This window comes from Artemia franciscana, chromosome 21 (assembly GCF_032884065.1).
Source record: "Artemia franciscana chromosome 21, ASM3288406v1, whole genome shotgun sequence".
Taxonomy (NCBI): Eukaryota; Metazoa; Arthropoda; class Branchiopoda; order Anostraca; family Artemiidae; genus Artemia; species Artemia franciscana.
The window spans coordinates 32,281,471-32,307,171 of record NC_088883.1 but is presented as its reverse complement, the minus strand read 5'-3'; the positions used below and the strand labels follow the sequence as shown (position 1 = coordinate 32,307,171).

At 35.5% G+C, this 25,701-nt stretch overlaps 1 protein-coding gene across 2 annotated transcripts in view; it reads left to right on the top strand.

Annotated features, from left to right (window-relative positions):
• The first annotated feature begins 2,394 nt into the window (after positions 1-2,394).
• Positions 2,395-25,701, top strand: part of LOC136040906 (uncharacterized) — a 67,826-nt gene continuing 44,519 nt past the window's right edge. The window contains exons 1-2 of one of the 2 annotated variants that reach the window (XM_065725322.1): positions 2,395-2,529; positions 15,358-15,695. In XM_065725322.1, the coding sequence (XP_065581394.1) occupies positions 15,365-15,695 (331 nt within the window). In that variant the 5' untranslated portion in view covers positions 2,395-2,529; positions 15,358-15,364. Of the gene's footprint in view, positions 2,530-15,357; positions 15,696-19,234; positions 19,345-25,701 lie in introns of those variants that run through there. The other variant, XM_065725323.1, reaches the window with a different exon arrangement.

Sequence of the window (25,701 nt, the reverse complement as noted above, 5' to 3'; positions counted from 1 at the left end):
GGGTTTAGACGTAGTTGCGACTACGATTACGACTTGGCAAAAACCTCCCGTTCACACAGGTCTCAGAGTCTCATTCCTAGGCGTAATAATAATTCAGTTTGGATCAACTCACCAGCAACTAAGACTGGGTTTCCAACAGCAAAATCAAGGTTTAGTCATAAGAAATTTGAGAGGAATGGAGGGTGAGCAAGTGGTCCAGACATGAAATGGCGTAAGAGTTGATTGTCTTGAGAACTTATTGTGCATGTGGAGAACAGAAGGCTTCTGTGTAATCAGACAGAGAAAATTACAACAATACTTCGATGAAGCAAAATGCATGGGTTCCTTGAAGATTTCCCTTTTGCATATCCTTCACTCTCTTTTGTTTTGCCAGCTTGCCTTGTCATAAGCATATATAGTCCCAATCCAGACAAAACTCCACACAAAAACACCAAGTCCTGATCCATATTTTTCAGCTTTCAATTCTCGAGCCAAATTCCTATTCCACGATTGGTCAGTCTCATAGAACCAGGCTCAAGAAAAAACGCTCCATGTTAACACAGAAGCTTGTAACCTAAGTGCAACTACAACTACACCTAAACACCATGTACATGGCCACTGAAAATGCAGATCTGGCACCACGACACGAATCAACAACTAAATTATCACTTTGCCTAGTTCCTTTATTATGTAGGTCACTATTAATTTGGTAAAAACTCTTAAAATATCAGGGGTTAAGCCATTCATACACTGAAACACAAATACTGCAGCTTGGTAATCTTTTATCTGACTTTCATTAAGGAGCTTCAGGGATCTAAAACAAGCACAGGTGCCATGTACATCCTGAACATGCCTATCGATGGTTCTAAAAGCTTTATTTTGTAGAACTTGCACTCTTATGTAGTTGCAAAAGAAGTTAATGCTCCATAGGAGGCAACCGTAGAAAGTAAATGGATAAACCAACGAATAAAATATAGTTCGAAGTATCCTTTGAGGAAGAAAGTACATAGACCTCAGTGAGCGCAGGATTTATAAAGAATTTTTTCGTTAATTAGCTACTTTGATGGTAAAGCAGTTGTTCACTTCGTTTCTGATTTAAACAAAAATGCAACATATTTTTCAGTGAAATGTAAAAGTGGTATTGGAACTTCAGAAAGACATAAAGTATTCTGTATACGACAGGGGCTGGCATCCTCGACCTCCACTCTTTACTATAAAGTTTAACTAGTGCTTACCTGAGTATAACTATTCTGTGTATGAAGAGGTCTGCCCCTTATGCCCCCTCCCCGCTTATGATAAATTTTGACTTTTTCAGGTATAATAAGTATTTTTCACAATGCCTCAAGAACAGAAGAGCTTATTGAAGCACTTTCTTTTAAATAATGAATTTTCTTATTGAAGTGTTGAAAAACCAATCAATAAATTAAACACATGCAGTTATTCGTTAACTACATTTTTGCTCTCATATATGGTTTCATTAAAGTACTATAAAACTTTAAAGTAAAGATCAAGGATTAAGGGAGCTTTCCACACACACGGAACAATTTCTATTGTGTTTTGCACAAGAAAAACTTTTCCGTACTGGGTGATGGATGTTAAAAAGACGACGATCCCCTTGCGTTTGGTATAATGTCTGTTTTTATAACTGTCAATGTTGCTCTTTATATCCAAAATTTTGAGTTGCGACACAAAACAATTTTGAGTTGAGTTTTTTTTTAATTATTGTTAGCCTTTATTTATTTATATTCTGGTATTAAGGAGTAATTGAGTGAGAGTGTTTTGTCCTTCTTTAGTTTCCGTTTTTTTTAGTTTCTGTTTTTTTTTTTCTTATTAAATTAGGTTGAGAATCAGAGGATTGCAGCCGTCCAACATCAGGCTCTTTGAGCCTTCCCCATGGCGGTTGTGTGTATTTATAGTTTTTGTAATTAGTAGTTGATAAAGATAGATCTAATCTAATCGAAACGGTAGAAACTGGCACTTTCTTGCGATATGATCTCTTTTGTTGCTTCAGACGGGCACTAGAACTTTTGATTTCCGTTTGCTATTATTTCTTGTACAGCCAAGTAATACTGCTAAGGTTTAGCTTCTTCTTTTTTCTTAGCTTCCCATATACGTCTTTTTTCTAACAGCTCTAGATGGGATACTCTTTTTAGAACTGATTATAATTTTAAGACTGAAACAATAATTTTAAGGCTTCAGTTGTCATAGATGTTAAATAGAAAGAAAACCATTCACCGTTTTAGACCACTGTCTTTCTTGTTTCATTTTAGTTTTGAACACAACAATGGAATTAATTGGAAAAAATAAGTTGCGAGCCAACTTTTCAAGAAGTTGCGATGCCCGAAACTGGAGCGAGACAACCCATTTCAATTTACAATTTTTGGGACCGCCTCGTTTTTCTCAATCCTCACAAATCTTTGGAAGTCTTAACTTTGTTATAAGACAGTGTATATCGTATCTGTGATGTGGGTAGTGGTACTCTAGACACTTGTATTGTGCGAAAAATACAAGGATAACTAGGAAATAGAAGACTTATTCTCCGGTTAAAAGGTACTTAAATTTAACACCTATAATTTAATAATAACTCTATTTGAGTCGTTATTAAAGAAGATAGATGTGAACCTTATACATTATCATAATTAAAATTATATTTAATGAATACTTAGAAAAGTTAAAGACTTTTGGGCTACTTTATTTTATACGAACTTTAGCTAGAATTGTTAAGGAAAAGCTTCGGATATTGTCAGTTCAAATCTCAAAGCCTGAGTGAAGATAATCGACTTACTCAGATCGGAATTAGTTAGTACTTCAACTCTCCTCCAGGAAACAATATAGAATTCCAAAAACTACTTTAGAACATTCTTAAACACTTTACTTTTATTATCCCTTAATGCTGACCGTTAAACTTTACCTCCTGTCCCTAACGGACATACATAGAGCCCGAATTATGTATATATATATATATACTAGCTGTTGGGGTGGCGCTTCGCGCCACCCCAACACCTAGTTGGTGGGGGCGCTTCGCGCCCCCCCCAAGCCCCCCCCGCGCGCGTAAGTCGTTACGCGCCATAATAGTTACGCGCCATTGTAGTTTTGTCCCTATGTCCCACCTGTGAATATAGATAGATATATATATATATGGTTTTAACTACGTAAAACTTGCGAATATACAACATTCTTTGCTGTCCCATTGTCTTTGCATATAAATAGATTGTCAGGTTTACCGACTCTTGAACATGCAACATATAATGGTCCATGGGAAAACAATCTGTATTCAGATCTATACCTCATGATTCTAATGATTGCCCTTGAGCTTTGTTGATGGTGATTGCTAATCGACCATTCCCTGTCCCGGTGTCCCGGTCGTCATTTACATCCCCCTGTTTCCTCCGGTGTCCCCGTTGTAGTTGTGTCCCTGTGTCCCGGTCGTCATTTATATTCCCTGTGTCCCGGTCGTCATTTGTATCCCGGTGTCCCGGTCTGTATATACATTCGTTTTTTAGTTTTGTTTTTCTCCTTTATTTTTTTCCTTTTTTTTTCTTTTTTAGCTTATTTAGATTTTTAGATTTTTTAGTTTTTTTATTAGTTTTTAGTTTTTTTTTCTTTTTAGTTTTTTTGTCCCGGTCGTCATTTATATCCCCCTGTTTCCCCCGGTGTCCCCGTTGTAGTTGTGTCCCTGTGTCCCGGTCGTCATTTATATTCCCTGTGTCCCGGTCGTCATTTGTATCCCGGTGTACCGGTCTGTATATACATTCGTTTTTTAGTTTTGTTTTTCTCCTTTATTTTTTTCCTTTTTTTTTCTTTTTTAGTTTATTTAGATTTTTAGATTTTTTAGTTTTTTTATTAGTTTTTAGTTTTTTTTTCTTTTTAGTTTTTTTGTAGTTTTTACCTTCTTTTTAGTTTTGTTAATTTTTTTTTACTTATGTCCTGGTCGTCATTTATACTCCCTATGTCCCGGTGCTTTGTCCTGGTCGTCATTTATACTCCCTGTGTCCCGGTGCTTTGTTGATTGCTAATCGAACATTCCTTTTGTCCTGGTCGCTTTCTCTTTGAGTGTCGTCATTTATTAGTTTTTTCCTTTTTTTCTTTTTAGTTTTTTATTGGTTTTTACCTTTATTTTAGCTTATTTTTCAGTTTTTTCCTTTTTTTTAGTTTTTTTTTATTTTTTATTTTTTTTAGTTTTTTACCTTTTTTTAGTTTTTTTAGTTTTTTTAGTTTTTTAGCTTTTTTACTTTTTTTATTAGTTTTTAGTTTTTTTTTGTAGTTTTTGCCTTTTTTTAGTTTTTTCAGTTTTTTTTTTAGTTTTTTATTGGTTTTTACCTTTATAGTTTTTTTAGTTTTTTAGCTTTTTTATTTTTTTTATTAGTTTTTAGTTTTTTTTGTAGTTTTTGCCTTTTTTTAGTTTTTTCAGTTTTGACGTCACCTGATCCAGTTTTTTCAGGTGACGTCACCTGACACATCCATCCACACATCCACAGACAGACAACTTATTTTTATATATATAGATATATTCAACGAATTTCCAATTGTGTAACTATTTTTTCCCGATGCTTGTTTATCGTCTCCCGTTAATCAAGTTAATTCGCGTCAATTCAAGTTAAGTTTTCTTAATATTAAGAAAAGAGTCGCATTATCTAATTTTTTTTCGAGAATTCTTAATTTGAGCTATATATATATTTGTTCACTAAGGGTGGGGGGTAAAGTTTAGTCGGGCGCCTTTAGGAATGATATAAGCGAGTATTTTATAATGTTTTAAAGTGGTTTCCAGAATTTTCCACTGGTTCCAGATAGAAAGGGGGACCACTGAACTGATATCCATATATCCTAAAATATACAAAGGTCCTGTGTAGTAGCCTAGAGCTTTTTTCGAAATGGTTCACATTAAATACCGACGCCACTTAAAAAAAAGTACGGAAAAACAGTACGCGTTTGATGCAATGAATGGACGATCGAGAAAGCTTCGTTTGGTTGAAAACTAGAATAAAATCGTTAGTGTGAAAAATATAGTCGTTTTGCCGTGAAAAATGCCGCGCAAAAATATTTTTTTTACCTTCTTCATCAGCGTTTTTCCGAACTGATGAGCAATCAAGCCGCAATATTTTAACTATTATTATATATTTAATATTTAATATTTTAACTATTAAGGAAGGGCCACAGTCAAGACTAGATAAGCGAAGGGAGAGACAGGAAACGATCTGGAAAAATATGTATTTTGGAATTTTGAAAATAAGGATTAAAACTGTGCAGTTATTAAGAAAACCGGGTAAATTTTCGTTGTTCATATTATTGACAGCGTTTTCGATAAAATATCAAAAATAGGAAAGCCGACGGAAGAAGGTGTAGAATGGTTAGGTTAGGCTATGCTATTTTGAGCCTTTTTTATACCCCAAAATTAGAAACATTTCGGTCATTTTCAAGAGCTGAAAATGGGCTTAAATTTGAATTTGCGATAGACACGATTATTATATTCGTAAAGAGCTTAAAAAAAGGCATCGAGTGGTATTTTCACTTTATTCGTAAGTGAACAAACATTTACCGAAAACCGTTTTAAATCGTTTTTCACAATTTAACAAGTAGTCTAAAACACCTATTTTAAAACCAATTCTTAGCGGGGCAGTCTCTTTTACCATCAGCTTTCTAAAACTCAAATTAGCCTAGTTTATAATTCAGGAATCAACTACAGGAACATGGAAGAGTATTTAAGTCGAACGTCTTGCCGCAGTTTCCGGCTCTACGAGTAGATCGATGGCTTTGCTTTATTCAAATCTTGCCATGTCACTTCTTTCTTACCAGGTTATGTCTAACAGATATACCACAATTTCTTTTTTAATTCTTTTTCTTACGTGAAAAAGAATATTAAATCTTCTCTAATCTCTTTAAATCATATTTTGAAAAACTTATTAAGTTTGAAAAATAATCCCAGAAACATGGTAAATTCTTAAGATCTTCAGGAGATTGATTGCAAGGAAGATATATTGCTTTTTCTCACCCATCGGTAATATTTGAAAAATATATTTACATACATTTTTTGTTATACGTATTGCCGCAGATTTATCCATACCGACGCTGTCTAAATAGCACTTCCATCGTAGGTTTAGGTTGATAAGAAGCTCTACTATAAATACTTGAGCTTGGAATAACATGAGCTCGTCAACATTTGTGTATTACAACTATTGAAGGCATCCAGGAACCCATTGTTATAAGCCTAGCAGTACTTCCATGGTTTACATTGCTTAATAATAATCAGAGAGTAGCTGTTCCCTCCCTCCAAAGCCCGTTTTCCAGATTGCATTGATATATTTAGGGGCTGTATTAATGTAGGGTAAATTCAGAAAACAGACCGATATTCAACGCAAAAAGAAGAAGCATTTTTCCTATGACCCGAATATGGCAGACTCAACAACTGAGATCTGAAACGCTGAACTTTTTGTAACTCAGAAGCAATTTCACGGTATAAGCTGCGACCAAAGCTAATATTTTTGTTAGTAACTAGACTTAAATAAAACGCCTGATCACTTGATAGTTTTACTCACAGCAATTGGCTAATGAAAAGCGGTATGTTAGACTGTGACGACTTCATAGGAGAGCGGAAAGCGTTTTCCAACACTTTTCACGGTTTTGATGAACCAGTTGTGCATACAAAAAGGCGTAAGCTAGGAGGGCGGATATAGAGCAAAATTTTTGGAGGGCCAGCGTGACAAGGGTGCCAATAAATAACATCTTGATGGGGGGTAATGTGACAAGGAAGCCAATAATTGACCAAATTGACCAAATTGACAAATTTATTTTAAAAAGAGTGAAAAAAAAAACAAGGAACGAATGTGCCAGGAAAAATCTTACGGGGAAGGTTGGGTCCCCTTGGCCACCCTGAATCCGTCAGTGAGCTAGGCTATGGTGCGGCATGAGCAATTTTGATAACAAAGCCTCCATTTTCAAACTATTTTCGTGACCGAAAAAGAGAAGATTTTTAGAAAAAAAAGACATCCATGTCCTTGGAATCAAATAAGGTAGAAAAAACAGGATCAAACCAATCGATAGAACTTGTTTAGTTCGAGAAAGTGGCCATAAATCCTAGTTTGAAAAAAATTAATTTAGCGCCTTTTGAATTACTGCAGCCGACGTAAGGTATTCGGAAGGAAATCAGGTTATAATTCCTGACAGCGTAACGGAAAGAAACTTATAGATACAAATTGACCCTACCTGCATACTCCAAAGAACAAAAATATTGCTTAAAATGGCAGGCTATTTTTTTCTCTCTTTTGTTTACAATTAAAGCTGAGTATAACAGTGTGACATGTAGAGTGAAAAATGGCCGTTTATAGTATGGAAGTTTTCGCCTCTTGCGCTGTTATTAAAACCTTAGAGAGAAATGGATTTCGCACGTGAGTAAATACCCTTTCAAATTTTCGAATAGAGCATTTGAATACTTACAATAAAAGCTATCTCCCTCCTTATGAACTTTCTATCCCCCTTAGAAGTGTTAGAAGTTTAAGCATATTAGTATTACGAATTCAAGAGGATAGTGAAGTTAAACTCATAACCCTTAGAGGTAAGAGAAGCTGTTTAGTTGGTACTAAACAGGTACACACCGTTGATACACAAAAGTTAGTAGGCATAGAAATCTGGTTCCCAAAAGCATTATGACTTCGTTAAAATTCCAAATGGGATCGTTAGGGGTAGCAGCCTTGAGATAGGATAGTTTAAGCTACTAGCTAATTAAATTTTAAGATAAGAGTAGATTCTGGTAAATGTGCATATTTATTTAAGAATGACACCACGTCTCCTAAGAGTGTAAAGAGAATCTTCAGAGTTGGCTTTCATGACATAAGATCGTCCAACCTTAAAACATAGAAGAATACTATAGTGGATAGTGCTTTTATACGTGCATTTACCTATGCTTGGGGGAAAAGAAAAAATAGTATCCAATTGGTTATATTGAAGATTGACTGAAAATACTTAGGCGGACCATAACTAAAAAAGAATCAATAAAGACGTATCTAACCCAGGGGCGTATCTTGGCAAGGGGCAGGGGACAAATGCATCCCCAAACCCCAGTTGGACCCCTTAAGGGGGAATTTAGTTTCTTCGAAAGTCTTATCAAAACTGAGGTAAGTCTGCATGGTTCAAGCATCAAGAAAAACGGGTCAGTTTTCTTCAGTATTTCTTTGTTATTACGGCACTATATGGCTCGTATTTCATTTTTTACTGTCATTTTACTTGATTTGGAAAAATCCACCCAGGATTTTGATGAAATTACGCCAGTGTATTTTAACCAATAAAGAGTCTAAATAATCCTGCATTGCAAATATTAGTGTGTGTTTATTGCTTCCGATTAATATATCGCGACTCTGTTTGGTCGATGGATAGCTACAAATTTGCGTCAGTTGGGCAAGTTTTCTACTAGTTAATTTAAAATCATGCAAAACAAACTCATTTTTGACACAGTTACTTGAATTAGTTGTTTTTATATTCAGATTAAAAAAATATAGCCTTTAAGTATGTTAAGATCAAATTGTAAATGTGGTAAATGGTAATTATGAAAATTGTGGTTTAAGCCAACTTGGACAAAACGATTATGAAAATAAATGAAGAGTAAGGCCATGTTGTTTATTTTAGTCTGTTTAATACAAATCCAGTTCGAAAGATACTTTACCAAACAAAAAGCTTTTTGTAGTAACATAAACTAAAAAACATCTTTCACGCGCCAACACTATTGCTAACAAAACACATTCAATTAATGCTAACAATTATTTACGAGAGGAACCTTTCCCGTTCTTCTCGGGATTAAATAAAAAAAAACAAGTTTTTTTAATGAAAGTAGGAGCAACATTAAAACTTAAAACGAACAGAAATTACTCCGTATATGAAAGGGGCTTTTAGCGTAAACAGTAAGAAACTTTAGCGTAAAGAGCGGGGCGTTGAGGAGGAAAAGCCCCTTTCATATACGGAGTAATTTCTGTTCGTTTTAAGTTTTAATGTTGCTCCTTACTTTCATTTAATTTCTGGACGTTTTTGAATTAATGCATGTTTTGATCTTGGCTCTCCGCACATAAATAATTAAAACAACATTTGCATATTAATTAATTGCAATTATCGGAAGACTTTGAGAAAAAAGGAGTGAAGTAGGAGGCCAAGTTCCCCTCCAATTTTTTGATTACTTAAAAAGGCAAGTTGAACTTTTAATTTTTTACAAATGTTTTCATTGGTAAAAATTATACGTAACTTACGAATTAACTTACGTAACGAACTTCTATATTTGTATGTTTTTATTGCGTATATGAGGGGGTTCAACCCTCGTCGATACCTCGCTCTTTACACTAAAGCTTAAATGTCCCATTTAAGCTTTAGTGACTTTGAGCTTTAAGCTTTAGAACTTAAATCACACTCTGAATCACAAAGGCCGTAGAATAAATAGTTGAAATTACTAAAAATACTTTAGCGTAAAGAGTGAGGTATAACGAGGAGGTAAACCCCTCATATGCGTAATAATTTTTGTTCGTTTTAAGTTTTAATGCTGCTCCTTACTTTAAGTAGAAAAAACTTTTCATATTTATTTTTTCATTGTTTTTTCAAATAATACTAGAAAATCCCGCGCCCCCTTCATTGAAATTCTATTCCCCCATGAAAGGTTCCTCCTTGGAAATATCATCCCACGTAACCCCCCTTTCCCCTCAACTTTTCCCCCCCCCTGAAAACGTCTGTACACTTCCCAGTAACCATTACTATATGTAAACACAGGTCTAAGTTTGTAACTTGCAGCCCCTCCCACGGGGACTGCGGGGGAGTAAGTCGTCCCTAAAGACATAGTTATTAGGTTTTTCGACTATGATGAATAAAATGGCTATCTTGGAATTTTGATCCGGTGACTTTTGGGAAAAAATGAGCGTTGGAGGGGGTCTAGGTGCCCTCCAATGTTTTTGGTCGCTTAAAAAGGGCACTAGAACTTTTCATTTCCGTTAGAATGAACCCTCTCGCGACATTCTAGGACCAATCAGTCGATACAATCACCCTTGGGGAAAAAAAAACAAAAAAAAAAAAACGAAAAAAACAATAAACACGCATCCGTGATCTTTCTTCTGGCAAAAAAGGCGAAATTCCACATTTTTGTATATAGCAGCTTGAAACTTCTACAATAAGGTTCTCTGATACGCTGAATCTGATGGTGTGATTTTCGTTAAGATTGTATGACTTTTAGGGGGTCTTTCCCCCTATTTTCTAAAATGAGGCAAATTTTCTCAGGCTCTTAACTTTCAATGGGTATAAGTGATCTTGATGAAACTTATATATTTAAAATCAGCATAAAAATGTGATTCTTTTGATGTAACTATTGGTATCAAAATTCCATTTTTTAGAGTTTCGGTTACTATTGAGCCGGGTCGCTCCTTACTACAGTTCGTTACCACGAACTGTTTGAAAGAAAATATTCCCGAGTTTTGTTTCTCATTTTAAACTCGAAACTATAGCCATTTGAATTGGTTAGCTTACAGAAGAAAGAAAATTGTGGTCCCGCTTTTAAGTTTGGCGATGAATTTGAATTTCTCCTGCGTTTCATTACATAAAAGAGAATTTAAAATGAAAGCAAAAATTAGAACTAAAACTTAAAGCGACGAACTTTGTATTTCTTAACAGCCTTTACGTTAAAGTTTGACAAGTTCTTAACTGAAAGCATTTTAAAAGTGCAAAAATAAAGCTTCTTGGTGCTTGAAAGTGTTTATTTTCTGATCGCTTTCAAGTTTAAGAAAGAAGGACCAAATTTTTGTCGTTAAAAGCATATGCAAATAAATTAACTGTGACTAGCCACTTATGCCACTCATTTATTAAGGACTGTATAGATGTCTAGGAACGAATGCACCACCGCACTCCAATATGACCTCTGACTGCCAGGTCCAGGTCATTTAAGAAGTCTTTTGTTATGTCTAAGGAAATAGTAGAATGCGTGCTTTGTAAGGTTTAGGGCCTATTTTGGTTAAAATCGCTGTTTTACTGAACAAAATGACAGAAATTGACGCTTTACTGTGGCATAATCTCTTTTTATGGCACTTGGTGTTTACCAAGTGACATATAGTGATCGCAATTTCTGTCTGTCTGTCGGTCCCGGTTTTGCCAGTCTGGGCACTTCCAGATAAGCTAGGACGATGAAAGTTGGTAGATGTATCAGGGACCAGACCAGATTAAATTAGAAATACTCGCTTCCCTGATTTGACCATCTGGGGGGGGGATGGAAGGACGATTAATTCGGAAAAATTAGAAAAAATGAGATATTTTTAACTTACGAACGGGCGGTCGAATCTTAATGAAATTCGATATTTGGAAGGACCTTGGGTCTCAGATTTTAAATCCCGACCAGATCCGGCGACATTGGCGGAAGTTGGAGGGGGAAACCGGAAATCTTGGAAAACGCCTTGAGTGGAGAAGTCGGGATGAAATTTGGTGGGAAGAATAAGCACAAGTCCTAGATACGTGATTGACATAACCGGACAGGATCTGCTCTCTTTGGGGGAGTTGGTGGGGGGGATTTCCAGAGCTTTGGCGAGTTCGTTGCTTCTGGACGTGCTAGGACGATGGACGAAGAGCTTCGGCGGGGGCTGGAGGGAGGGGAAACCGTGAAAAATGAGGTATGTTTATCTCACGAGTGGGTGATCGGATCTTAATGAAACTTAATATATAGAAAGATGGCATGTCTCAAATTCTCCATTTTCAATTCGGATCGGATCCGGGGGCATTCAGGGGTGGAGGGGGGAACGTAAATATTGGAAACCGGAATACCGAGTCAAATTATAGGTTTTGACCTCGTCATAAGTGCCATATGAGCTCTTGGCTCTTGCTTTTATTTAAAGAATGCTAGAACTAAACCGCTACTTGAACGAGTCCTCGCATGATAATTTACGGCCAATAATTAGACCCAATCACCCCCAGAAAAAAAACGATAACAACATCAAACAAATTTGCATCCTTGACCATCCTTGTCGGGACGCGATCGAAAACTCACACTTCTGCAGATATTAGCTTGGAATCTCTGTTCTATGGTCCTCAAACATGAAGCATTTCGTGGTACAATTTGCATCTGAATTCCACCTCTATTTTGCATTTGAGAAATCAGCATTAACATATATTCCTTATGTGTGCATAATACTGTTATACAAATTATCTTTGCACAATTTTGGCTTCTATTGATAAGGGTTTATTTTTATTCACAGATCGCTACCACGAACTGTTTTGTATATGAAGTTATTGCGCCTGTCCTTAAGAATCTCCTATCAGTTTGTAGACATTCACCAAAAAAACTTACTATATGTAAAGGCACTAGCAAAAATTCCATATAGGAGTAGTATGGGGTGCAATCCTTCAAAATATTTTAGTGCGGTTTGAGTAAGTAATTGAGTAAATGCTCATTTTGTAAGAAAATCTTCATCATCCTTTTACGTAATTAGATTCTACATTATGTCCGTTTTCGGTCATCCAAAGATGGATGAGGAGGGAGGGGTCCATTCTTCTGTTGGATTTGTATGAATATGTTTGTCGTTGACATTGGCCTTTTTTAATGGAATTTAATGTAAGTTCTGCTCCCTCAAGTCCGAGTATTGTTGTTTTATGGAGGTATTAACCCAATTGATATTGACATTTTTTTTTTTATTTTCCTAAGCAATTTGAACAGGAGATCGGTAGATAGACCAGTATCAACTTGGAAAAAAGGAACTGTTTTCGGACAAGCCTCGAGAAGTTCCTTATTTGTTATTGACATGATTTCAACGACAAAAATTTGACAGTCGTTCCTAGAAAATACTCATGAACAATGAAATGCTCTGTGGGTGTTTTACCTTTTTCTTATTTTTTTTTATAAATAGAAATTAACGCCAATTATCTGAGACATGGAAGATTGACTAAACTGAATTTAACCATTATTTCCTCGTAAGTTTAACTTGAATAGACCATTATACGCGTAAGCATTACAATTATAGATCACTAGGAGTTAGTCTCCAAGACCTAGATTATGCTGATGATTTAAGCATCTTAGATGAAAATAGTAGCAAAAAGAACAAATTTTTAGAGATTTTTCGAGTTCAAGGGGCTAGAATAACTTCGGAAAATCAATATTCAGAAAACCAAGTCGCTAAGAATAGTAACAAGTGAAGGTGAAGTGGTGATGTTGGGTAATGCGAAGATTGATCAAGTGAAGAGCCTCACTTGCCTAGGTAGCAATATTAGTAAAGACAGTGGGCGCAGTGAAGTTGTTAAAAGTGAAGCAATCCAAGATTAGGGTATTGGAAGTTACAGTGACAACAATGGTCAAGTATGGTCCATGAAGTCTGGACGCTCCAAAAAATGGAGGAGGATTTTCAAGATATTTCCAGAGAAGTTGCCTAAAGATTCTTTTGAGTACTCGACTGACTGACCGTATCTCAAACAGTAAGCTGAACGAAAAATGTCGTTCAATCACGCTTTCTAGGACTATAATGCGACAAAAGATGAGATGGCTTAGATATCTTCTACGGATGAAGGATGACAGATATCCAAAGATTGTCCTTGTCAGCCAATCGTCTGGGTCAAAACGAAAAGTAAGGCGTCCCGCATTGGGAAAGAGAATTTAAGAAAGATTTAAGGGAAATGGTAACTTCTTTTAAGGCTGTAAAGAAGGAGGCTACGAATAGATTGGAATGGAGAAGGGGCATGCGGAGCTGTGCTGGCCTCAGGTGGCTTGCTGCTGCAATGAGTTATTAGTAGTTGTAGTAGGAGTCTTCGAAAGCAGGGCTTTACTGATAATAACTGCTGCAGGTACAATACTAGTGACTACAACCAGTAATTCTTTATGACATTATATAAAAAAAACAAGTTTTTTGAAATGAAAGTAAAGAGCAATATTAAAACTGACAACGATTTTTTTTGTCGTATTTAGGGGTGACTGCCTCCTCTTCAACCCCGTACTGTTTACGCTGAAGTTTTACTAAAGTTTTCTGTTTTTAAAGTTTTAGTTCCTTTTGTATTTGTGTTGCTCTTTACCTACCTTCAATTGCTGTGAGCTTTTACCGATGTCCTCTTTGAAAACCTTCTTCTCAACCCATACCGTAATGATAACCAGGTTCGTAGGAGGGGGAGCCTAGAAGCTTTTGCCTCTCCCAGAAATATTGAGATTTACGGTCTTTCATATAATCTCTTATGTTTCAACTACATTTCGCCTATTTAAGGCTCTTTTTCCGAAGGTTTGCCCTTCCCATCTTGTGTTCCTACTTGCTTATCCAACAGTTACTAGGAGGCGGAGGGGCAAAAATGTATTTTTCGAAATCTAGGGCTTGCACTTATGTTGCCAACCCTCAACGAAAGTGCACAAAAAGCCATTTTTCAATGAAAATACAAAAAAAAATTCAATCTAGGGTGGGGGAATATTGGGTATTTTCCCCCTTCAATCGGTGCTACTGTTTGTTGAAGTACCAGTTCTCTTATTTGTATATTTACAAGCTCAATCACAGGAACTCTAGATTTTATCTTAGAAAACCAATTCAATTTAACAAGTTCTGATTCTGTCACTTCAGAAAGACAGGTTAGCAAACGAGAAGGTGTCTCGTGGTGGATCCTAACATTTTCACTATTTGATGAATTTCGATCCCTGTAGCCAGTGAGACTAATTTCTTTAAAAATCTTGCGTGACTGCAAAAAGCAACCTCCTGTGTAATTCATAGCCGACGGGAGCTCATGCCAGGCTTTGTAGTGAGCAAGTTTGGTAAAACCTTAAAATATTTAGGTATACACGAAAATTGTGCCCTCCCCCCATCTAAACAGAAGCTTTTTAGAATTTTCTCAATATTATCCAGAATCCTGAAAAAATTTACCTGTTTTTTTTTGTATGGCTCAAATTTTATAGCCCACCATTCCAAGAATGGAGGGGCTCTTTGAAATACAATACTCCATAAATACCTGCCTCTAAAAATGAGGTTTTCTGTGTCCACTCTGAGATAATCAGCTTAGCCTGGGCGAGATAAACGTTATCTATGCTGGTATATCTTAATTAAATATTTGATATATATATATATATATATATATATATATATATATATATATATATATATATATATATATATATAAGGGTGACTAGATTAGGTGTTTAAAATAATGCGTTTTGGATGGCCTGCTTTTAATAATTCTCTGTTGCAGTTTCTATAATTCTGTTACTAAAGTATTACATTTTCATCATATTTTGGTATATTTCATTTTGATTAACCTCGGTTAACTTCTTTGTTGCGGTCGCAATGACACGTAAGTACCGATACTTGTTTTATTTGGGGCTTTTGGACACGTGCCTCTTATATATGAAGATTGTTTGTACTGACTATGTTGCTGGTTGTGCTTTTGTTCATTTAAGGTAATACTGCTGTTTCTTTTTAGTTCAATAATGGACAACAATCTAAATTTTTTACCATCACCAACTACGGCTTATTATTCCTCTTCAGCACCCTTGCATCAGCAAATCGGATTTTTGTATAATGCTCGTCAATCTTCAGTCAATCAATCTTACTCAGAGAACCCATGGATGGCGTCACAATATCCTTATGGTACAAATGGACGAGTCGGTTATAACGCAATGCAAGAAGAAAGACGTACTGCCAAAGAGCAAAGAGTCCGTCGACCCATGAACGCTTTCATGGTTTGGTCCAAAGAAGAGAGGAAACGGCTGGCGAATGAAAATCCAGATCTCCACAATGCCGACCTTAGTAAGATGCTTGGTAAGTCGTTCAGCTTTTACCGAATTTCTCATTTAGTCATTTTCTTACTTATGGTCGGGGATCTTGCTTGACAAAAAAAAAATTAAAGTAATTATCGGTTATATAATAGACACTCGGGAAGTGAAGTTCGATTAATCCTAATGAAATGAAGCAAAATATGATGAATATATAATAGTTTAGAGAAATTTGGGCTATATATTTGTGCATTTCTTTTGGGGGGGACGTTAAAGCATAGAATATATTAAATACGTAAACTAATCATTACTGTATTTAATACATGCTATGCTTCACCCCCACAACCTAATGTGCAAATATATAGCCCAAATTTGTTTGCCTAAATCAAACCAAAACACAAACTAAATACTTAAATAAAATATAGCTACAATTTATGTTTCAACCCAGCCAAAGTTACTTGTATTATTTGTAAAAAAAGAAGTTGCTTGACCAGTTTCTTGTGTCATGCTCGCATCATCCGCGATCGAAATTGTATACTGTCTATTATATAACCTACAAGTACAAAAAATAATTATGGAATAGGGTTTAATTTTGAAATACCGACGCCACCTTGTGTGCTTAGGGTGGTTTCAGCCCATTCAGTATTAGGATTGAGATTCTGAAGTGGGTTTGGCTTGTAGTTGGGATTGTAGTATTCATATAAAATTTTTCAAAAGTATCCAGCGAATAGAAAAGCAGAATGCACCAGATTCGGATAATAACTGGATGAGCTTATGAATCGAGGTCCTATTTTTTTTGCCAGGTCCTCTAGGCGCTGGTGAGTCTGCTTACTCAGCTTGCTTGAATGTAGCACTTGCCGTGATATACCGGCTCCAAACCTTTTTTTGGTCATTGCCATCTTTATTGAGGATGAGTTCTCTTAATAGTTTTCGTCCATTTGATGGATATATCACCTTGTAATTGATATTGCCACTAACATTGCTAAAAGAAAGTATCTAAACTTCAATGAGAATTTCATAGAAGGTGGCCAAGATAGAATCCCTTGACAGAGAAACACTAGCTTGTGGACGATGAGCGTTCGCCAGCTTGTCAATAATGACAATTTTATCATTATTGACAAATAATGACAAAATTGCACTGACAAAATGACATTACCAGCAGTAATTTTGTAAAACAGATGATTTGGAGATATCCAATGGGGCAGTCAAAATACCATATATGCAGGTATTATGAGAAAAAAAGAAAAGAATTATGCGTGTTAACATTTAAGTGGTTTCTTTACTAGGAACAACTTATTTTTGTTGTTGCTTTGAATATGCAAAAACTAATGAAAAGCATAATTTTAATAAGGGTTAGGGTAGAAATAGAGGCTGGAACTCTGACAACAACAAAATTTGCCACTGCCAGCAAAATAGTTGAAGACAAAGACCAAAGTACTTCTCAAAGATAATAATTGATCAGACGTTCGGTAATATCACCTTCTTTTCATTAAGAACAAGTTAAGCTCTACCAAATCGATTTCTGCTATCTAACCAATTACTGAAGTAACAGCGTAATTAATTTCGGGGCTTAAAATGTGTCACATAGTGATTTTGCCCAGGGGAATCAGACAAAATAATCGCACCGTTCAGCTAGATAATTGCCTAATATTTTCTCGCCTGATTTGACATAAATTGGTATTGCTTTAGGCCCAAAGAAAACCACAAGTAAACCAAGCCAAAAACAGCAAGGTCTCTCCTCTCTAACCTAAATTATTCCAGTATATAAAGTTCAACTTCGGAATATAATGTCTTGCCATGTTTATTTTTTGCTAAAGAGGGTAGTTTTCGCCTTTTGACCTCCTATGGATATCTTATTCCAGTTATTGCGTTCAGTTCCTCGGAGTCAACTGGCTTGCTATCAAACACTTGTGAATACCACACATTTCTGTATAATATAATAGGCTAATTGTGTTTCAAATTAGATTCTAGGCTGTGACCAAAGTTGAGCTTTTTCAGCGTTACCACATATCAAGAAAATAATAATAATTAGGTTTACATTTTGTAAAGGGGGCAGTATTTTTGGTCCACAAAAAAAACGAAAAAAGCGCTAAGATTGGAACATAATTTTAAAAATGTATGAAATTGGGAAATCCTTGGGTTGAAATCTAGTCCAGGACAAGGCTATACAAATGAAGTAGTCTGCTTTTTCAAGTTTTTGTTATACTAAAACTTTAATTAAAAAAAACGTTTTGTAAAACTATAAATTGTAAGGCATTCTATCAGATATTTAATGAGTTCACGGGTAATATGTGAATGAACATAGGATTTGCTTTTACGGACGGTTGCTTGTCACCTAGACAGCCTCTTCGTCTCACAATCAAACTTTAGTCCGCGCAAAATGATAGGCAATTATTAGTTTTAAGTTCTTTTCTCACTTAAATAAGGGATACTTTAAAACGCTGAACCGTTGGAGATACTCTTCAAACATTTTCATTGAAAGCTCTTAAAATTCTATTGTCTGAGAATGAAGTTTTTTGAAGAATTTTATTGCTAAAAAGCATGCATGTGATATTGAACGTCAGAAGAGGTAATAATATTTTTTTGTTGTTATATATTGTTTCGGTATCCTTTGACAATGTATTTGAAATATATCGTTACTTAGCATCATGTAAGTCTTTTCTAAGGCGGCGTCTTCAGAAGAAGTATTAAAGTGCCAAGATCTTTGTGGGCTACCATCTTTTCTCGTGTTAGAGTAACAAGTTTTTTGCAAAAAAAAGTATTTTAAGTGGATAACATATTTGTCTGCCTTTATCTTTTATTAAAGGTATTCGATACCTTAAAATCATTTTGCTAGCTACATCGTTGACTGACCGTCTGAAAGAAAAGGGGCAAACTCTCCTAGAGGAATAACCACCATCGAGAGATATTTGTAATCTGTGGTTTAGCTATGAAAGTTAATTAAAGCGACAAATAAAACTTACGTCCACTGTATCGGCATGGTTTTAAGTCAAGGCTTGTAGCTTATCAGGGAACCTTGTATGTCAAAAGCCTTGTATGTCAAATCAAGCCTTAAATGTCAAAATTTAATATTTGGGAATTGAACTTTCGAAGTTTGTTTTCTCGAAATCTAGAAATATTATTTTGAGATGTTGCAAAGGTAGTTCCATGTTGTTGTTTTTTTTCGGGGGGGGGGGGGGTATCAACTCGTATTTTTCTGAAAATCAGAGAAAATTTCTTTTTTGTCCACGATCCCCATATCCTGAAAAAATTTCGATTTATTCCGACTCTTCCTTTCCGAGCTACATTTACAAGAAAATTATGCAATAGGAGTGGTGGCGCCCCGTAACACAATTGCAGAATTTACAACTTCTTTTTAGCATTATCACTGCTTGTTTCATAGGACTTCTAAACCACAAAATCTTTAAAAGCGCAATGCGTGGTGAAAGTTGTAGCCACCAATAAAAGACAAGATAAGAATTTCATGCACATCATGCCAAAGACATTTAAATGGGCATCAATCAAGCAGTAAGTGGTAAATTTTGTTGCTGTCGTCCTGATGATGGATGTTAGATAGTGGATGCAGTTCATTGGCTGATCCTACTTTAGTCTCATTGCTTTGATTAGTGGGTGGAGTCGGTGAAATGCTTTACGATTTAGGAAATCATTTCTAATTTTGGATGCGTTCTAAGGGAAAATGGAAATAGACCAAACAGGTAGTTGATGAGTTTTATTTTCGCCTAAAATTGGGGCTATTGAGAAGTAGACATGCTAAGAAAACAATTCTTACGGTACTTGTCCTTTAAATAAAACACTTGAGAAGTGAAGTTTGGTAACAATAAAATATGATGAAAATAGAATACTTAACTAGTAAAATTGTGAAGGTCATTTGTGAATTATTAAATTGGGAGCTTCGGCGTCAGCTGACCGTCTCAAAGACAAAAAAAGTTCATTATTAGCGCCATTCTTGACCTAGTTCATTTTAGTTCGTTATTAACACAATTCTTGAGGGCACCGGTTAGTTTGCTTTGACTAGTGATAGACTATAGTGTCTCATCATGGATGTTCAAATTAATATTTGGGATTCGCCAAGGACCGAAGAACAAGTAATTATATTTTTCCAGAATAAGGGGTTGTTGCTCAAACAAAACACTGCGTCAATGGACACACCATGCCTTTGTGCCCTTACGAGAAGCAACATTTTTGGTAGTGTAATACTGCGTTCTGGGATCATATTTCCAAGTTGTAGCTTTCACAACTTTGCTAATAAAGTATTCTATTTTCATCATTTTTTTTTTCATTGGCATTAACCAAACTTCACTTCTCGAGTGTGTTTTATGTAATAGACAAATACCATTCTTACGTCATAGTGTTCCAAAAAATGGTTATTAGCACATTTTGAAGGCATTTCCACTATACTATACATCCCCCCCTTCGTAATATGGAACTATATAGACCAAATTATATATTTCCCATGTGTTTTTCTGTTTCTTGATTTCGTCAGCATTGATTTAATTTACAGGTGCACGGGTTGAAACAAGAGTGACGCATGCATACATGCATGGGAAATATTAAGTTGGGGTAGCAACCCCTTCCTCTGTCGACTCTATAAATCTAGTTCAAACGTTTCGTGTTCTATGGTTATTACTGATTTAGTGTGGTGTATCTTGTCGGATTTAATCACGTGAAAGAATATTAGAAGTGTAGCATTGATAATAAAAAAAACAAAAAACTTGGTTGTCTTTAAGTGAAATAAGCATAAAATGGTAACTGGGGGAATCCACCTCCCGAAAATCTTTTAAAAAGGGTTGCCTAGGAAAATTTATTTAGATCTTACTGCTACCTCTAGCAATTCATTGCAGCACCAAGCCGTCTGAAACCGACATAGCTACGCACGCTCCTCCTCTATCCCAGTCTATTCATAGCCTCCCTCTTTAAACCCTCCCAAGAAGTGCCCATTTCCCTTAAATCTTCATTATGACATCTTCCCACCCTATTCGGGGACGAACTGTTTTTTATGGTTGACTGGCAATTCCTCTGAATTTAATATTAAAACTTGTAAAGAAAAAATTTCATATATTCTCATATCAGACGAAGCAAAAATTTCCAAGACATAGGAGCCAGTAATGTAGCAGCTGTTTGGTTTTAGGTGACTCGGACACCCCCCCCCCTTCTTAAAGTTAAAAGAATACTCTTGGTTGCATTTATAACTTTTAATTAGATAGAATAAATGCCAAAAAGCCGATTCCATTACCAAACTTTCCTTGAAATGAGTTTGACCCTTGCCGAAACAGAATCATAGCCACTGGTAAAATGTTTTGATTGCTTGATTTGAATTTTGAATAAGATTTACAGTTGAATTTTGGGCTCATCACTTTCATGCTTGCTTTTTTTTATGTAGTAAAATAAGGGAATATGGATCACAAATTCCGTTAATCTTAAGACCAGTTTAAAATACGGTCAGTTTAAAATTAATTTAAAATTGCAAATTTTGTTTCGAACTTGAGCAGTTTACTCAGTATAAACAATGGTGATATTGGGGAGGGAGGATATCTGGACCGACCTCCTAGAATCTTTTCCTTCCCACTTGATATCAAAAATAATTTTTAGGCATTTCCATTAAAAAATCCCTGTTTTTGGTATTTGTATAAGAAAAACCGAAAGCAAGCAAAATTACTTGCCTCCCCCTCCTATGTTTTGAAGAATACTTTTGCCTTCCTCCAATATATTCGTGAATTGGTGGCACTGAATATGGAGTAAAAACTTTTAGAATCAAAACAAGCACTAATGCTGAAACTGAGACTATGACTTAAAATACGACTTGTGTCTTTCCTCAAAAATTAGGGTGGACATATCACCTCCTTCCCAAGCCAAGCCACTTGTAATGCATAAACAATATCAAATCTTCACAGTTAGAAAAAAAATCTAATTGGCAGTCTCATTTTCTTTAAACATATTTATTGGAGCAATACACTTTAAAATACCAATTTTTGTCTCTGAAAATTCAAGAGCACGGGCTTCCGTTGATTTTCAAACGGAAGCGCAGGGACAAAGGGTCGTGATCTTGCGTCGAGGACTCGGAATCAAAGTCTTGAGAGAAACATAAAAGGACTGAGCTTAGAATATTCATACTGTATTGCATGATGTAATTTGGTTTTTATATTCTAATCCCTAAGAATAAGTAATTGCTTTTTCCAACTCAATTTTCCAACAATACGGATCTTATGCATCGAAGTTATCGGGTTTCCAATGTGGAAAGAAGTAAGAAGGGACTACGCCGTAGATGGCTTCATGTGCACCAGAGACGCTGCTGTGAACTAGATGAAGCCTTGGAGATACATTGAAAGTAATTCTGCACTAGCCCCCTACCAAATACTGTTTACTTAGTTCCAATATTTCAATGACATCACAAAGATTATCACTGGTTTGGTTCACTGTAGATTGTGTTTTAGGCTATAAGGTTCTAAGCCGTTATGAGGAATTCTATAATAGCAATAAACTATTTTGGCTGGGCTGGACTGTTCACCATGTCGTTTTCAAGCGTAGGCATAAGGGTCGTTTTCAAGCCATTTTCCACCCTGCCTAAAAGAGCTAATATGAAATCTCTTAGAAAGGAAAGATGTTTGAAAAATATTGACCGAAAATATTTTACTTTATAATTAGTTGCATTTGTCTAGGTTTGACCCAATGATCTTTTCAGAATTCCTGTTGGCTGAATTTCTGATCTTGATCAATTCCAACTTCTGTTAAAAATGGATTATACGGATAATGTTTTTGCTCGTTGCTTTACTTAAGAACCACTCATTATAATATTTTACATACACCGATATTTATCTAGCGCTAAATTGAGTCAATCAGAATTTTTTATACTATTTTCCAACCAAATAGAAAATTCTATGAAAAAAATTGATTGGCACAAATTTGCGCTATTTAAACTCTTCATTTGTGAATGGGCTTGTATTTGGTCTAATTTTGCGTCAAACAACAATTCCCTCTGCTATTGATACATATAAACCAGGAAAACCTGTCAAATTTAGGCATTAAAAAACAATAAAAAAAACGTGTTGCTGATCCATGGCATAGTTTTGTTACGGTCTACATTTTCTCAAAAGATTTTTGCACTGACAGCTCAACTAGGCCTAAAATATGAGCCTCTTAACATCTTGTTTGTAAGTGTAACAAATAATTCATTAATCCGCTGATAAATTAAGAAGTACTAAAAATAGAACCAACACTAGAAGCAGAATTACTATTCAGGACTAAGAATAAATGGTTTCAATAAACTGCCTTGGCAGAAGAATTTGATCCCGTAGAACAACTGAATAGTCCATTAATTTGTCATATTTACTGGTTTCATTACTGAAAATTTTCTAGGTCATTTTCAAAGCGAAAATCAATGTTACTGAATAGACTAAAAGACTGATTATTTGCAGTCGAGTTGCGTAAACATTAGCTTTTGTCCAAATGAAATAGACCTCTAATCTTAGAATACAAGTTTTGTGAAATAGCTCGCTTGTTTTCTTTCTTTGTTCGATTAACTTTTCCGGTTAATGCTCTTATCCTTGGACTTCAAGTTACTTTTTATTTTTGCCAATGTTTCTTCTAATATACTGTGACAAGAGATCTCAGAAAGGGGAGGTATAATTTTCACCTCGCTAAACTCTTCTTCAAAGCCCTCTTCTGTTCAAGCATGGTAAAAGCCAACCAACATTTTTATGTTGTTCATAACTTAGAAAACTTTGAAAGTTGAAGAGCTAAGTTTTGTCGCTTCAATACTTGTTGATATAAAGAAAACGTGTCCGTAGTGGTGACCGGTTGGCGAAGAGTCATTTGTCAGTAAAAATGAAACTTTAAAAATTGAAATTCTGATAAGAAGAGAAAAATTGAATTTTTTTGTCAATTCTGGATAATTTAAATTCCTCAAGTTGGAAACTACATTTCAATAGTTATCAACAGGAGAAGATTTGCATAGTTTTTGGAAAAAAAAGGAAAACATATCTTCAATTTTAAAAAATGTAAATGAAGGTATGAAGTGAGGTAAAGAATTTAAAATGTAGTGAACTTCTTTGAATTAAAGGTAAAAGAACCTATCATAACCAGGAATAATTTTTTATAATGGGAAAAACTGCCGCTCCTTCAATGCTTCACTCTCTATGCTATAATTAACTTTTTTTTAATGCTTCTTATGTTTCAAGAATGAAGGGTCTAACACAAAAGCCAATCATAACTATGCTTTAAGATAGAAAACTCTCATTTAGTTGTATTTGCTTAGCAACATAAAATTGCCAGTCCAATGTTTTCAAAGACAATCGGCAAAAAGTTGCAATTAACTACTGTCTTATATTGGTTGCATTCCAAAATCTTCCAGGTAAGGCTAGACGAGCTTTAGTGTAAGCGGCGGAGATGTTGAGGGAAGAGCAGTTTCCATCATATATAGGATAATTTCTGTTTATTGTAAGCTTTTATGTTGCTCCTTTCTTTTATTAAATAAAAAAAGTTTTTTTAACTGCAAGTAAGGAGCGATAGTAAAACTTCGAACGAACAGAAATTTTTCCGTATATGAAAGGGGTTGCCCCTCCTTAACGCCTCGCTCTTTGCGCTAAAGTTTGACTCTTTTTTCATAGCTCTACTTTATAAAACAATAAAAAACTTTAGCGTAAAGAGCGGGGCGTTGAGGAGGGGACAACCTCTTTCAAGTACGGAACGATTTCTGTCCGTTTTAAGTTTTAATATCGCTCCTTACTTGCAGTTAAAAGAACTTGTTTTTTTATATTTAATTTCTGAACGTTTTTGAATTAATGCATGTTTTAATTTTGGCTCACCGTACACGAACAATTATAAGGAAATTGGCAGTTAAATAGCTTTCAGCTAAATATTCAGCTAAATAGCTTTCTCATAGTTTTGATCGGAGGGTATTGATAAAACAAAGGGGAGGGGGAGGAGGCCTAGTTGTCCTCAAGTTTTTGGCTACTTAAAAATGCAACTAGAATTTTATATTTTTTTACGTTTTTGTTAGTAATAAATATACGTAACTTATGAATTAACTTACGTATTGAACTTCTATATTTGTGTATTTTTATGACGTATATGAGGGGGTTCGCCCCCTCGTCAATACCTCGCTTTTTACCCTAGAGCTTGAATTTTGTCCCAATTCTTTAAGAATAACCCCTGAATCACAAAGGCCGTAGACTAAATAGTGGAAATTGCTAAAAATACTTTAGCGTAAAGAGCAAGGTATTGTGGAGGAGACGAACTCCCTTATATACGTAATATTTTCTGTTCGTTTTAAGTTTTAATGCTGCTCATTACTTCCAGCTGAAAATTTTTTTTATTTATTTTCTCATTGTTTTATTTAGATAATGTTAGAAAATCCTGCACCCCTTCATGGAAATTCTCTTCCCTAATGATAAATTCCTCTATGGAAATATCCTCCCACATAACCCCCTACCCCGACCCACCCCCACCCCAACGCGAAAAATTCCCCTCAAAACGTCTGTACACTTCATAATAACCATTACTGTATGTAAACAATGGTCAAAGTTTATAACTTGCAGCCCCTCCCCCGGGGACTGTGGGGGATGAAGTTGTTCCCCAAGAAATATTTATTAGTTTTTCGACTAAGCTGAATAGAATGGCTATCTCAAAATTTTGATTCGGTGACTTTTGGGAAAAAATGTGCGTGCGAGGGGGCCTATGTGCCCTCCAATTTTCGGTCAATTAAAAAGGGCACTGGAACTTTCAATTTCCGTTAAAATGAGCCCACTCGCGACATTATAGGACCAATGGGTCGATATGATCACCCCTGGGAAACCCAAATAAACAGGCATCCGTGATCATCTGGCAAAAAAATACAAAATTCCACATTTTTGTAAATAGCAGCTTGAAATTTCTACGGTAGGGTTCTCTGATACGCTGTGTTTCCGTTAAAATTCTATGACTTTTAGGGAGTGTTTCCCCCTATTTTCTAAAATAAGGCATTTCTTTCAGGCTCGCTACTTTTGATGGGTAAAACTAAACTTGATGAAACTTATATATTTAAAATCAGCATTAAAATGCGGTTCTTTTGATGTAAC